General features: G+C 41.1%; 1 protein-coding gene across 6 annotated transcripts in view; it reads right to left on the bottom strand.

Annotated features, from left to right (window-relative positions):
* APP (amyloid beta precursor protein) overlaps positions 1-16,427 on the bottom strand; it is a 287,131-nt gene that overhangs the window by 160,110 nt on the left and 110,594 nt on the right. For all 6 annotated transcript variants that reach the window (XM_005548883.4, XM_005548884.4, XM_005548885.4 and 3 more), the window contains exons 4-5: positions 8,114-8,226; positions 5,899-6,092 (exon numbers count right to left, since the gene is read on the bottom strand). In XM_005548883.4, coding sequence (XP_005548940.2) covers positions 5,899-6,092; positions 8,114-8,226 — 307 coding nt within the window. The remainder of the gene's footprint in view (positions 1-5,898; positions 6,093-8,113; positions 8,227-16,427) is intronic.

Here is a 16,427-nt window from a genome sequence, read left to right as displayed (position 1 = left end):
TCACTTCACAGGAACAGCATGGGAAAGACTTGCCCCCATGATTCAAGGGTGGGAAAAAAGCCAAAACATATCTCTGCCCCCAAAACCAGAGTAACATTAACTAACCTGGCCAACATGGTGAAACCCTGTCTCTACTAAAAATACAAAAATTAGCTGGGCATGGTGGTGAGCACCTGAAATCCCAATTACTTGGGAAGCCGAGTCAGGAGAATCGCTTGAACCCAGGAGGCAGAGGTTGCAGTGAGCCAAGATGGCACCACTGTACTCCAGCCTGGGCAACAAGAGCAAAAACTTCATCTTAAAAAAAGAAAAAGAAAAAAAAGAAAACTCTTCTGAGTTACACAGTTTCAAAGAAGATAAGATGCAGTCAAAAGGAAATCACTCCTCCAGATCTTAAGCAGCTCTTTAAAAAAAAAAAGTTTAAAGGAAATAGGAAAAAAAAATCATCTAATTATCCAGAAAGATACATCAGGTTACCGCTCAGCATACTCTCACTATTGTGTGCAAACCTAAACCTAAAAAAATACATCAATAATTAAAAGATTCTGTTTCCTAAAAAAAAAAAAAAAAAAAAAGTGAGTACCTCCTCTGCAAGAGGAAAAGTGTGACTCTACAACAATTAGAGGGTCTTCTAACATTTCATTTGCTTTATGAATTCAGCAACCCCCATGGAACACTGGGTTCAATCAGATTCTGCAGTTTCAGGTGAGGAGCAGCTCTGCCTCCAGGGCTAGGCTGCCTACCTGGCTAGTCTTACAAGTTAGCATTCCAAGTGAATTTTCCCATGGAAAATATTCTTACCCATGGCAGCTGGAGTCTGCATATTATTAACATTATGGACATAATTATTATTATTAACATTATGCTACATAATATTAGTAACAGTCTGGATTATTTATACATTACAAACTGCAGAAATAGGTATTCTGAGGTGATCTGAGAACATGACCATTACAACACTGGAGAAATATATACTTGGTAATTTACACATAAATTTCTGAAACACTACTTGTTTTGCCTATGTTAAAGATTTACCTCTTTTTCATACCTCTTTTTCAATGAGGTCATAAAACAGAGCTCATCCCACTAGGAATGTTTCTCTAAATGCCTCACCAGCAATAGAAAAACACTCACCTTCTATAAAAAGAAGTCTCATTAACTACCAAACAACAAAATACTGTGAATCAAATACCATTTCCAGGAAAATGGTAGCGTGTTTCTCCTTCTTCAACAATTGTCATGTAGCATCCCCTGAAGATGTTTCAAGTCATGTATGTTAAACTTCTATTCTGATTTTACATTTCAAGTGTCAAAAGGAGGGCTGGTTCCTAGGTTGCCAGTTGGCAGGAGCCCAGCTTGTGTGTGGATCAGTGATGCAATACCTTTCTGGCTTTGCCCACATGAGGAAGAAGCCCTGTCTGCCTGCAGGGCTACAGGAAAAGAAGTTAAAAAAATAAAACGTTGCAAGTGACCTCATATTCTAATTATATTGAATCCAAACCAATTTTTTAAAATTTTAAAAACAAGAATAGTTAAAAATAATAATAAAAATTCAGTGGCTCAACCTTAGAAAACATCACTAGGTTATACATACCATTTGTCTTAATGGAAAAATAAAGAGTGATAAGAAATTTCAAGTCATCCAGGAACTACACTGTCCAAATATAGTAGTCACTAGCCACATGTAACTATCAAACACAGTTATGTGGCTAGTTGGAATTGAGATGTGCTGTTAAATTTTTTGTTTGTTTGTTTGTTTGTTTGTTTTTTGAGACGGAGTCTTGCTCTGTCGCCCAGGCTGGAGTGCAGTGGCGCCATCTCTGCTCACTGCAAGCTCTGCCTCCCGAGTTCATGCCATTCTCCTGCCTCAGCCTCCCGAGTAGCTGGGACTACAGGCGCCCGCCACCACGCCTGGCTAATTTTTTGTATTTTTAAGAGACGGGGTTTCACCGTGTTAGCCAGGATGGTCTCGATCTCCTGACCTCGTGATCCGCCCGCCTCGGCCTCCCAAAGTGTTGGGATTACAGGCGTCAGCCACGGCGCCCGGCCGCTGTTAAATGTTAAAAGAAGTGTTAAGACTTCTTATGAAAGAAATAAACAAAAAAAAAGAACGTAAACTATCTTATTAAATTTTTCATATTGGTCACATGGTATTTCAGATATATTGGATTAAATAAAATGTTGCCAAAACTAAATTCACCTGTTTCTTTTTACTATTTTTAAATTGTCTATCAGAATATGAAAAAGTAAGGCCGGGCGTGGTGGCTCAAGCCTGTAATCCCAGCACTTTGGGAGGCTAAGATGGATGGATGAGGAGGTCAGGAGTTTGAGATCAGCCTGGCCAACATGGTGAAACCCCATCTCTACAAAAATTACAAAAAAAAAAAAAAAAATTAGCCGGGCACGCTGGCGCACACCTTTAATCCCAGCTACTTAGGAGGCTGAGGCAGGAGAATCACACGAACCCGGGAGGTAGAGGTTGCAGTGAGCTGAGATCACGCCACTGCACTCCAGCCTGGGTGACAGAGTGAGACTCCATCTCAAAAAACAAAAAAAAAAAAAGAAAGAAAAGAAAAAAGAAAACGAAAAAGAAAGTGGCTCACGTTACATTTGTATTGGACAGTTCTTTCTAAAAGATGGGAACCTCTATAACAGGGGCTATAGAAAAAAAAGGCAAAAAAATTTCATGTTTTAAGAAAGTTTATGAATTTGTGTTGGTCTGCATTCAAAATCATCCTGGGCCATGAGTTGGACAAGTTTGCTATACCATCCAACTTTGGACCACAAAGTCCTTACCAAAAGCTATGAAAAAAAATTTTAAATATACAATTCACTTTGTCTAATATTTATTGAGGACCTATGTGCAAGACATACCAGACACAAACTATAGTTTGGATTCTAACAGACAAAAAGAGATAGGACTACAATTCATTGGAAGATATGCTATGGTCTTATAAGAAAAGGTAAAGCAAGGGTTGCATAGCAGAGCAAGGCACTTGTAAAGAACGCATCTTTTCAGGTGAACATTTACAAATATATAGGATTTTGATGGGTCATAATATGTGGCACTTTAGAGTTGACAAATATCTTTACCATACATTAACCCCACTGACAAAAAAGGAAAAATATTTCAGATGGGGCGGAATGGTGGGAACGAAAGCCTAGAGAAAGAAAAGGTCAACGGTTTTAGGGCGCCAGGAGACAGAGTGACATGCATGCATGTACAAGGTTGAAAATGCAGGCTGGGCCGGGCGCGGTGGCTCAAGCCTGTAATCCCAGCACTTTGGGAAGCCGAGACGGGCGGATCACAAGGTCAGGAGATCGAGACCATCCTGGCTAACCCGCTGAAACCCCGTCTCTACTAAAAAATACAAAAAATAGCCAGGCGAGGTGACGGGCGCCTGTAGTCCCAGCCACTGGGGAGGCTGAGGCAGGAGAATGGCGGGAACCCGGGAGGCGGAGCTTGCAGTGAGCTGAGATCCGGCCACTGCACTCCAGCCTGGGCGACTGAGCGAGACTCCGTCTCAAAAAAAAAAAAAAAGTAAATGCAGGCTGAAGCCACGTAAGAGACTTCTGGATGCCGTGCAAGGGAATCTGGACTTTTCTCCGGGTAGAATAAACCATCAAATATTTCCTACCAACTGCCAACAGGATTAAAAACACATAGTAGAAAGATAGTAATGCATGGGAAATAATTACCTGGGAGGACAGTGGATGAAGCCTGGAGGTGTGGGGGAGAGGGAGACCGAAAATGCAAGAAAGGAAGAGATGATTGAGAGTCCAGCAGAACATAATCGTAAGAGGGAAGACAGGAAACAAAGGGAATAGAAGAAGGTACAAGGGATGCTGAGGGACAGGAGAAAATTCATTGGTTTATTCAACAAACATGTACTGGGCACCTACCAAATGTCAGGCACCATGTTGCAGAAATTCACAATGGATGACTGTGGAGGGGTCATATGTAGAGCATGAGAGAGAGTTATGCTGGGAACCAAGGAGAATGAAGTTGGCCTGGATCAACTGCTATGGGGAAGACGATAGGTCATCAAGACAGAGATAATTAGGGGCATCTAGTAACATTAAGATCCCAGCTGATGTTACAGCATGAATAAGAAATGGAATTAAGTGGTAAGGTTACATGACTTGATACTTTAGAAATCCCAGAAGCAACTAAAGAAAAAAATTAATTTTTTCTAGCTATGGAGAATTGACAAAAATATGTTTAGAAAATGTGAAGGGTATCAGCCAAGTCAAGGATGTTCAATGGAATAGGTAAGAATGGTTATCCATTGATTCCATCCTGATTAGAAACGCAGGCAGGGAAAAAGAGGATAATGGACTAAAAGCCTGAACTGGGGAGGTGATTATGAGGGAAGATCATGGTCAGAGGGGTATATCAAAACTAGAAACCTTATGGGTACAATATTTCTGAGCAATCTGAGAGTCTAAAGCATGACTGTGTTCAGGTACTGAAATGGAACACAAATGAAGGTAACTAGGAAGGAGCTGGCGAGCATGTCAACTGAATATCAACCTGGACAGTGACATCATCACTGAAGACTGTAATAGATGGGGTAACCATATGACCCAGTTTGCCTGGGTCCTTCAGTTTATGACTGTGGTCCCAGTGTCCTAGCTGATATAGATAATAAACTCTATGGGGGCCCTAGTAGCACATTACACGGGAAATTAAAAGAAAAAAAACAAGCATCCTGTAGTTTGGTGATTATAAACTTACAAGTCCTATTGAAAGTCCTGTTTGGAAATCTGTAGCTCTAGGGAACATCTGAGAGAATACTGAAGGAAAAAGAGAGGTGATACAATCATCCCACCTCAGGGGATGAGACAGCATGAAATCAATGCCTGAACCAGATGGCATTTCCAACCCAGAGATTCTCATTTTATAATTTTATGATTTGAATATAAATGTTCGCCTTCAATTAAGAATGAGGGCTGGGCACAATGGCTTACGCCTGTAATCCCAGCACTTTGGGAGGCCGAGGCAGGCGGATCACGAGGTCAGGAGATCAAGACCATCCTGGCTAACACGGTGAAACCTCGTCTCCACTAAAAATACAAAAATTAGCTAGGCGAGATGGTGGGCGCCTGTAGTCCCAGCTACTCGGGAGGCTGAGGCAGGAGAATGGCGTGAACCCGGGAGGCGGAGCTTGCAGTGAGCCGAGATTGTGCCACTGCGCTCCAGCCTGGGCGACAGAGCAAGACTCCGTCTCAAAAAAAAAGAATGAGAATCAGGTAAGAAGTAATGGGAAAAATTTCTCCATAAGAAAAAGAAAAAATTTCTCCATAAGAAAAAGAGGTGAAAACAGATTTCTTTACAATCATGAAATCAAAGGTAGTTAAAAAAAATTAACAAGCATCAAGCATTTATTAATGCCTTTGACTTCCACAATGAAGGAAAAGATGATAAAAGGCAAAACCCCCCCCCCCCCCAAAAAAAAAACCTTACACATCCACACACAAAACCCCCAAAATCTCAAACCAAACCTTTCTTAACAAAAATTCACCTTGAACTAATGACGGACAATCCCAGATAGCATTTAAAAAATATTTAAAAATTAATGACCAAAACAGAATGCCATTATTATTTCAACTCCCTGTTAGAACCACCAGTAACCTATGATAGCTACCAGTGGGATTTTGATCCCAAGTTTAATATTAAACAGTTAAAACTAACTCTGTGATGGGTGATTGACATTATTATTAATTCAACAGGATGCCATAAAAAGTGATAGTTAAGATTTTTTGCATAACAGCAGACTTTGATGGGAGTGGGCAGAGACCTTTTTAGTGATAAACAGAAAGATTCATTTACAGGATACAAATACTCTGTGCACGATGTTTCAGCATCTCTGAGGCTGAACACAAAGGCCACCTTACCTCCCGTCTGCATAGTCTGTGTCTGCTCCGCCCCACCAGACATCCGAGTCATCCTCCTCCACATCAGCAGAATCCACATTGTCACTTTCCTCAGCCAGTGGGCAACACACAAACTCTACCCCTCGGAACTTATCAATTCCGCAGGGCAGCAACATGCCGTAGTCATGCAAGTTGGTGCTCTTCTCACTGCACGTCTACAAAGTGTGGGGAGAAAACAGGGAGTGGTAGAGTAGATGTGTTTCATTGTAAGAAAACTCCACATAAAATAATCAACAGGCAGACCCAATATATTAGGAACCAATTTCACAAAGGAAAAGATCATTTGCTTTTTGAGTGAATTCACAAAAGGATTTTTTTTTAGCATGGGTTACGCTTTGGTACTCTTTTTTTTCTTAAGATTATTATTTATTTAATAAGACCATGATGTTATATAATAGAGGTTTATACGAACAACTGGAATGAAAACTAATTGAGAAATAAGATGTAGAAGGTTCCACTGGCGAATAGATACCAGAGAATTAATGCTTTCTAGCTTAATTCGTGTATCCAGGTAGATCCCCAGCTCACTCCTACCTCCCTTATAGATGGAAGTTTCTCTCACATGGACCTGCCTTATCCTAGAAATTCTGACTCTCTTGGTTCACTTTGTTACTCTAAAACAATCCTGGGAAGAGAAGAAATTATCCCCTGCAGCCACTATGCATCAGAACTTACAGTCATTAGAGATTTCTCCTTGAATGTTTTTTTGTTTTTTGGGATTTGCTAAATTTGCACACATCTAGATTAGCATAAAGCTCTGAGAGCATCCACTAGTGATAAATGAAGGATTAATAATTCAATACACAAAGGTAAACAATGAAAATATTAGAGACTGTATTTTGACCTTACGGGAGTCATTTTTGTTTCTTAGAGACAAAGGATTTTTCTTATGAAAACACAGAAGGAATAAAAAATGAGGTTATCAAATAGGTAGCTGGACTTCAACTTATTTGGTTTTCTTAAACTCAGCAAGCTCTTAAACCTCCAAAACACATTTTTATATAACGAAAATTTTATTCTACAGTGAATCCAAATGTATTATTTTGTAAGAGGCAACAAATAATGCTAAATCTTCAGTGGTATTTTCTGCCTAACAGCTATAAAGCTAGGATACAATGGTTAAGCTAAGCTAGATCAGATTTCTCAACCCCAGCGCTACTGATGTTTTGGACTGGATAATTCTTGGGGGTGGAGGGTGGTTATCCTGTTGGCTGTAGGATGTTTAGCAGAACCTTTGGCCTCTGGACACTATCAGATGCCAGTAACACCACTCCCTCAAGTTGTGATAACCAAAAATGTCTCCACACATGTGCCGGGGAGGGACAGGGGATCAAAATTGACCCAAGTGAAGCCCTAGGGAGCTTGACAAAGGTGCCTAATTCTAGTAGACTCATCTTACCACAAATAAACTATATGAAATTATTAGAAAAACTATCAAAGGGACACAGCTAGCTATGAAGGTGGTCACACTACACAGTGGCCTTTTCATGCTAAGTATCTTGTATCTTTTATTGGCTTAGCCAAAAGCAGAGGTCAACCAAGTGCTCGGTCAGACTCACCCTGTGGAAAACTCAAGATAGTATGCGTGGCCTTACGTATATAAAATTGGACAGGATAACTTAGACACTGAATTCTAACTGGAGCTTTCAGGCTGGTACAAACAAGCTACCTCACTGTTCTACCACCGTATTCACTAATAGATAACAGGGGGAAAGGTTAAATTATTAAAAAATTATATATGACAAAAGAAAAAACAGGTGAATAAAAATAGTCTGAAGGGTAAACTTTAAAGTTGTGACTATTAAAGATTATATTTTTAAGTTATAAGGCATGGCACAGACCACTTTTATTTTTAAGTTGCGAAACACGACACAGGCACATAATGAATCTAGTTCAACTGGCCCTATTTTTGACTTTTTAAAAATATTCACGGATGGGGAGGCTGTGCATGTGTGGGGACAGGGGGTACACGGGAACTCTTACTTTCCATTCGATGTTGCTGTGAACCTAAAATCACTCTAAAAACTAAAATCTGGTTTACAGATAGTAGCATTGGGTTTTTTTCTTAAATAACTTATTAACATAGCTGTTGCCTCAAAATACCCTCTAAAATGCTATTAGGTATGTCCCCAGGAAATCTTCACTTTGCAATAAGAAAGAATTTATGGGCTGGTACCTCTTTGGCGACGGTGTGCCAGTGAAGATGAGTTTCACAAACATCCATCCTCTCCTGGTGTAAGAATTTGCACTTGTCAGGAACGAGAAGGGCATCGCTTACAAACTCACCAACTGAAAGAAAGGAAAACCACTTCCCGTCATTCCATCTGTATCACAGTGTTCTTACCGCAGAGAAGGCATCAAAGAAAGACAGACTTCAAGACAAGTTAAAACAGCCTTTCAATGCCTAAGCAACCCAATCGAGACCCTACTACCTTTAGAATGTTATGTCTGGCCTCCTTAAGCGACTCAGTTTCTTGCCACACCAAATTTGATGGTTAAAGTAATTCCTAAATGCTGCAGTGAAATTCTCCCTTAATTAATCTGAATCTCTTGCTTCAAAATTAATCCTAAAAAGCTGCTTAACTAGAGAACCAATTACCATTCTATTATAACGGGGGGTAAAATACAAATATTGACATTGTCTAGGTGAGCATTTGAGCAAAATCAATAGAAATCCCTGTCTACTTCCCTTTCTCGGACATTTTAATCTGCTTGTAAATAAAATAGAAATTTTAGCATTTTTCTACTTCCTAGGCAAAAACCCCAAAATTGTATTTTATATATATGTATACATAACGCGCATAAGAGAGAAAGAGAGAGTTTAATTCATTTTAGTTCTGAAAACTGTTCCTCAGACTTTTGCTATATCTTTAAAGAAAATTCATATCATGAAAATTATTTCCAGGCACTTCTGGTACTGAAGATATAAAGATATTACATAAAGTCCTACATGAACTCAGTCTAACGTAAAAGACGGATAATTAGCACATTATATGTAAGCTGTAAACTTAATTTTCGTTTTGTTCACTGCAATATTCCCAGTTTTTAGCAAAGATTCTTGCACTTAGTAGGCAATAAATATCTGTTGATGAATGAACAAGTTAAATTCTGTAATAGAGATGAGGAAAGTGCCAGGCCAATATCTTCCGTGCAGTGGGAAAAACCTCAAAGAAGAAATAACATGAATCTGAATGGTGAGAAGTAGTATGCCACATGGGAAATGAATTGAACTTTCATGATATAAGGATAGAATCTGTCTTGCTTGGCCGGGCGCCGTGGCTCACGCCCGTAATCCCAGCACTTTGGGAGGCTGAGCCTGGTGGATCACGAGGTCAGGAGATCGAGACCGTCCTGGCTAACATGATTAAACCCCGTCTCTACTAAAACTACGAAAAAAATTAGTCGGGAGTGGTGGCGGGCGCCTGTAGTCCCAGCTACTCAGGAGGCTGAGGCAGGAGAATGGCGGGAACCCAGGAGGCGGAGCTTGCAGTGAGCCGAGATTGCACCACTGCACTCCAGCCTGGACCACAGAGCAAGACTCTGTCTCAAAAAAAAAAAAAAAAAAAATCTGTCTTGCTTGCCATTATACCCCCACAATGGCCTAGTTCTGGCAAACATGAAGAACTCTATTATAGAATCCAAATGGATGGATGGATGGGTAGCAAAAGACCCTTCAAAATGAGGGAGCCTCCGTGCAAAGAAAGAGAAAAGAACCAGCAAGGCGTACTTGCAGCCCATCATGGCTGGAGCACAAAGGAAGTGGCAAAGGGAGTCCAGAAGGAAGTAGCATGGGGGAAGCATGTTGGACTCTAATTTTAAAGAGGCTTAGGTTTTGGATGCCATTTTGGAAGAAGCAACATAGGCCAAAAGTTTCCACCCGCCCCCAGAGAAACTCTATAATTAAGTGAAGGATAGACCAGCATAGTGAAACCATGAAAGCAGGGAGACCACCAAGTAGGTCACTGTGGTCCTTCCAGCAAACATGCAAGAATACACATAAACCCACAATTCCCACGGAGCAAAGAATACAGATTGTCCACACACCAGCAAAGACAGGAACCAATGTCTTTCCTTCATAGTAAGCTACAGGACACTTCCTGAAATGCAACATAAAGAGGGATGAAAAGCCCTAAGAAGGGGAAGGAAGTAACTTTGCATTCTCATAAAGGTGTTTAAACTTTAGTCTGTTTCTAGCTCAAACACATAAGATGTATCGTGATACTGAAGTACTTATTTCAGTAAGTACTATTTAGATAAAAATCTAAGCAAATCATAGGGGAGAATAAGCACTGTATCTTGTCATTCCTTAAGTCTTTAAAATGATCAACGACGCCCATAGCAGTGTAGTGTGTGTTGCAGGGAATGCAAAAATTATGAGACATGATACCCCAAAGACTGCAGGTGTCACTTTGCAGGGAAGAAATCAGTGAGTACTGAGCACCCACCCCATGCGGCTCCACAGGGCCACATCACAGGTTCTTTTATAACCCTCACTTCCCAGGGGAGGAATCTCTGCCAAGAAACCTAAGGCCACCTACCTCGGGAGATTATAACCTAGCCCCAGAGATAAGCATTAAGATACAAATTACAAGGAAAGAAATAACAAGGTAATGCAAATGATATCACATTTCTCTTTTATATAGGATGATGTAAAAGAAAACACAAAAACACAAGAAGAGCTGGAGAATGGAAAGTAAAGGTAATCTCATCTAAAACAAATACCATTCCCAGGTGCATTTCTCAGGGTTTCTGAGGGCTCTCAGGGTTTCTGAGGTCAGGGACCAACCCTAGCTGCTTGGAAGAACACCTGATGTCTGAGGCATCCCGATTTTCTAGGTTACAGGAGGCCACAAGTGACCTATGACCTGAAGATGCCCACCTCATCTGTCAGCTCTGCTCAGCCGTATTTGCAAATGTCCAAACTAAGAAGTGATGCTTTTCTATTTAATGAGTAATTATTCGAAAAATTACATGCCTATCATGTACAAATAGGTCAAAGAGTTTAAAAAAATTAATGCTGGCCCAAAGCTACTAAATCAGTTCGTGAGAAGAGCCAGAGCAGGGATCAGATCCACTCGACCTTGGCCTGCCAGAGTTCTTGGGGGCATAAACCAGACAGTAAGTGCCAAACACCACCACCAAATCAACTTGTTTTATCTGCCCTTAGTCAATCTGCTGAGGACTAGATCATAATGCAAAGCTAAAATTACCAAGACATATTTACTTATTCACCAAAAGGACATGTACTGCATTAATCTTTTTGTGTATTTTGAGACAAGGTTTCACTCTGTCACCCTGGCTGGAATGTAGTGGTTGGATCAAGGGCTCACTGCAGCCCCGACCTCCTGGGGTGATGCAATCCTCCCACCTCGGCCTCTTGAGTAGCTGCGACTACAGGTGTGCCCCATCATGCCCAGCTAATTATTTTACTTTTTGCAGAGGCAGGGTCTAGATATGTTGCCCGGCTGGTCGTGAACTCCTAGGGTCAAGCGATCTGCCAGTCTCAGCCTCCCAAAGTGTGGGATTACAGACATGAGCCACCATGACCAGCCAGTCTGAGCATTTTTAATGAGGAGTTGGTAAACAAGCTTTTCTTAAAAGCCTGTATCAAATAAAAGTTGCCTTGGATATTAGGAGTTCATTAGCTAAGGATGTTATTCTTACTTTCATCTGGCAGAAAATCTATCCAAGAGAACCATATTCTTGAACTTGTGTTTAGGACAGAGGTTGGCAAACTACTACTTGTGGACCAAGTCTGCTCACCCACCCACCCTGCCCCCAACACCTGTATTTCTGCATTAGTCTGACTATAACAATCGTTCATTATGTTTATAAGTGGCTACTGAACCTTCTAACTTGCAAAACATTTCATTTGATACTGCCAAGATGTCTTAGTTTCTTATATTGCACAGAGCTAAGAAATATGTGTTCCTCAAAATGACAATGGTTTTTTAAAGGATTAAAACTGGTTATTTAATAAGCTCTCAGGACTAATGGCAAAACAAAAACTTCACTGTATTCTAACATTAAAATAAAATTTAGCAGTGGACAGCACTGCTTACGTTACTTTTAAAATTTGATGAAACACGTTAGAATGCTACACATCAGAAATTGTAAGCGATTCAACCGCAAAAATCTGTTTTAAAAAATTTTTAATAAGAGTTAAGAGTGCTGGCCGGGCGCGGTGGCTCAAGCCTGTAATCCCAGCACTTTGGGAGGCCGAGACGGGCGGATCACAAGGTCAGGAGATCGAGACCATCCTGGCTAACACGGTGAAACCCTGTCTCTACTAAAAAATACAAAAAACTAGCCGGGCGAAGTGGCGGGCGCCTGTGGTCCCAGCTACTCGGGAGGCTGAGGCAGGAGAATGGCGTAAACCCGGGAGGCAGAGCTTGCAGTGAGCTGAGATCCGGCCACTGCACTCCAGCCTGGGCGACAGAGCCAGACTCAGTCTCAAAAAAAAAAAAAAAAAAAAAAAAAAAAAAAAAAAAAAAAAAAAGAGTTAAGAGTGCTAAAATATAATGAAGCCTTTTTCACCAACTGGCTTGGCATGGCTTATATTTTCTTTTTTTAATTAAAAAATATTGTACTTAAAAATCTTTGCTAGGACAACAGGTATATGGAAACGGTATTTTCTACTCAAATTTGCTGTGAACTTATACTACTTTGTTTTTAAAAACAAAGTTTGTTAATTTTAAAAAGACTCTGATCGTATATACCTGAGTTTCTCTCCACAGCCACGTATACCTCATTTTTTTACAAATGCTTCTGTTTATTTGCTTTGATCTTTCAGGTAAAAAAAGTTTGTAACAGAATTCTGGTATAAGAGATCAAAGACCAAAACAAATTAAGCATCATAATGAGAAATCATGTTCCTGTTTACGGCAAACTTTAGGAAATTTGGCACCATTTATTTCCAGCGGATAAATTCGTCAATATATACTACGCATGCTTATTGCTAAACATACAACCTGGTTTCTTGCTTAAACAATTCACAATTTATATTCAAAACACATGACACACACCACACACACACACCCCCCACAACTGAAAGGGAGTTTTCAAAGCTAATGAACAAAATCTGGGTCTGTCTTCTTGGCTATGAAGTCTTGGCAAGGTGAACAAGGATGGCAAATTCAATAGGAGTCTGCAGGCCTCAATCTGCTAGCTCCTTGGTGGTCTTTGAGAGGACTGTCTAGCTCAAATTACCTCATTTTGCAGATGGGAGGAAAAGAGCCCAGGTCAGGTGACTTGCCCACAGAGCCAACTGGCAGTAGAACTAGACTGAAAATCCAGGTCTCCAGTTCTCCATCCAAGAGTGGTAACTCAACTCACTCATTTAAACTCTGTTCAAAATGGTTCATTTGGCCCATTTCCTTTGGCTTTTACAAAAGTAGTTCACTTTTAGACTGTGAAGTACTTTAATATTATAATCCACAATGTGGTCAGTTTGACAATAAAACTCGACTTAAATGAGCTAGCAAGCCACACAGAACAGCTGGGAATGCATTCGGCGGCAGAGAACAGACCACATGTCAAACCTGGCTTAAACACACGGTAGGATTGTGTATCTCACCTAAGAAGTGACATTGAAGCTAGGGCCACCGCAGACATTCCATGATGCCATCAGGGACCAGGGTATTCCTATCTTTCTGTATTGCCATCCTTAGCACGTTGGTTTTATCCTCGTGTTTTATGGTCATAAAATGGTCACAGAAATTCAAGACTTTGTGTCCAAGTTCCAGGCAGAAGGCAGGGGAAACAAGACAAAGGTGAAAGGTTTTCTGTTGTTTATTTTCCTCTAATAAAGCTTTGCTCTGTTACTTGGGAGGGACATACTCCTCAGCAAATCCCACTGAGGCCATATATGCCATTACTATGATCTGGCTACACACACCTGCAAGGGAATCTGTGAAAGTATTTTCAGCAGAGGGCATTGTCACCCTGAACAAAAAAAAATCTGGAATTCTTTTAGAAAGGAAAAAATGGGAATGAATATCAAACAGGCGAGTAGCAGAGGCTCCCACGCTATGGAATTTAAAGTATATTTTTCGATTTCTTTATGCTGCCTTTTCAAAAGACAGACAGAATTCCAGGAAGAAGACAGAATTCAGAGTAAAAAGTACTGCAACTAAAACCACAGTAACTCCCCAATCCAAGACACTTGGAGAAATGAGAAGGGAAAGATGTCTCAAAACTGACACTGCTGCCAGGATGGCGGCACCTAGGGGTGTCATCCCAGCTATTTGAGAGGCTGTGGTGGGAGGATCACTTGAGCCCAGGAATTTGAGGCCAGCCTGCATAACTTAGAGAGACCCTATCTCTAAAAAGAAATGTTTAAAATCAAGATATTAAAATAATTAAAAAAAAAAAAAACCAGACTGCTAAAGTTTTGAGCGTCAGAGTGGGATTGAGTAGATTAATGTAAAAGATTCCAGAGCCATATGCAGGGTCTTCAAGACACAGATTATTCAAATATCAGATTAAAAGACAATATTTCTATGAACTGCTGGGGACTAAAATGATGTTGGCCAGAATCATGGGAATGAAGGGCCAAAAATGCCTGAGGTCTTTGGACTTCTGCCCAAGGTGCACCCTCTCTTCCTCATCTCTCAAGAGGTAAAGATGATTCAAGAAAGCGGGGGAAGTGTTCTGGCACTGGAATTACTGTAAAACGCCAAAGTCTCGGTTTCCTTGTGCTATGGGCCCGGATCTGCCTGGTGAAGATAAAACATCAGTAGTGTCAGTAACTCTGAACCATGTGCCTGCCATTACCCTCAGTACGTCATGTGCATCTTCTCTCACCGTCCTCAGAACCACACCAAAGCAGCTACAATGATCTCACTTTATAAGAGAAGGTGAGGGCCGGGCACGGTGGCTCAAGCCTGTAATCCTAGCACTTTGAGAGGCCGAGACAGGCGGATAACAAGGTCAGGAGTTCGAGACCAGCCTGGTCAATATGGTGAAACCCCATCTCTACTAAAAATACAAAAAAATTAGCCAGGCGTGGTGGTGCATGCCTGTAATCCCAGCTACTCAGGAGGCTGAGGCAGGAGAATCGCTTGAACCCGGGAGGTGGAGGTTGCAGTGAGCTGGCACTGTGCCACTGCACTCCAGCCTGGGTGACAGAGCGAGACTGTGTTTTTGGAAAAAAAAAAAAAAAAAAAAAAAAAAAAAAGAGAAGGTGAGACTGAGAGGTTATGTAACAGTCCAGGTCACACATAGAGTAAATGGCAGAACTGGCAGAACTAAATGAATTAATATCCATAAAGCACTCAACTCAGTGCCCAGAACAAAGTTGCTCAATAAATTATATATTAATAGTATCCTTCTCCCCAGTATCTCATCAACCACCATAGTTTCTCATAATAATAATCATAGTAATCAAAAGAGCAACAGCTACTCTTCATCATTTACTAATCACCCATTTGGTACCTACTGAAGACACTGGGGTTTTATTTTCATTACACCATCACTACCTAGTTGTGGCCCCGCAGAGATGACGTGGTACTGTCTGGCACATGAGTACTGCTTATGATGAGGTGAATACATGACAGCAATCAACACAGTGGGATGGAGGCCCTACGAGTGGAGAAGCAGAGAATCAGAGTGATCGCCTCTTTCAACTCTTGCATTGAGTGAGGGTCCTGGCTGTGAGGGGGTGTTTCCTGAGTCCCCTCTGGCAGTCACAGTCCTTTATCCACTAACTCTTCACTGCATACTTACAATTATGTCTCAGTGCTAAGAATACAGCAGTGAACAAAACCAATAAAATGATATATGATCCTGGGGGGAAGCGATAAAAAAGCATAAAATATAGTGTCTGTTAGATGGCAATAAATGTTACATAGATAAAGCAGAGAAAGGGGATGGGTTTTTTTTTGTATGTTTTTTCTGAGGGGTGAAATTTTAAATAGGGTGGTCAGGGAATGCCTACTTGAAAATAGGACGTTTCAGTGAAGACTTGAGGAAGTGAGGGAACAAAATACTCAGAATCAAAGGGAAGAATATTCTACCCAGAGGAAGCAATAAATACTACACAAAGTCTTGAGGCTGATGCATGCCTGGTGAGCTCACAGAAGAGCAAGGAGATCAGTGCTGTCGTGGAGGAATGATGTGGAGGAGATCCATAGGCGAGTGAGTGAGTGAGAGCCAGGACAGGACAGGCACAGCTGACTGCACAGGGCCTTACACATTGTCCAACTCTGAACAGTCCAACCGTCCAACTTAAACGGGCCTCAAACATTGTCCAACTCGGAGTAATGCTGGAAGGCTCTGGGGTGGTTTTCTAAGCTAATCATTCTTGCCCTAGGGGTCAAGACTAGAAGTGAGAAGACCAGGAAGCGGGCTCTGGCATGAATCCAGGTGGGAGATGACGATGACTTGGACCAGGATGACAGCAGTAGAGATGGTGAGTAGTTCTCAGATTCTGGATGTTGTCTCAAGGTCAGATCTAAAGAACCAAACAGAGCCGGGCGTGGTGGCTCACG

This window comes from Macaca fascicularis, chromosome 3 (genome assembly GCF_037993035.2).
Source record: "Macaca fascicularis isolate 582-1 chromosome 3, T2T-MFA8v1.1".
NCBI classification, from domain to species: domain Eukaryota; kingdom Metazoa; phylum Chordata; class Mammalia; order Primates; family Cercopithecidae; genus Macaca; species Macaca fascicularis.
Note: the sequence above shows the minus strand (reverse complement) of the source record. Positions and strands in the feature narration are given on the sequence as shown.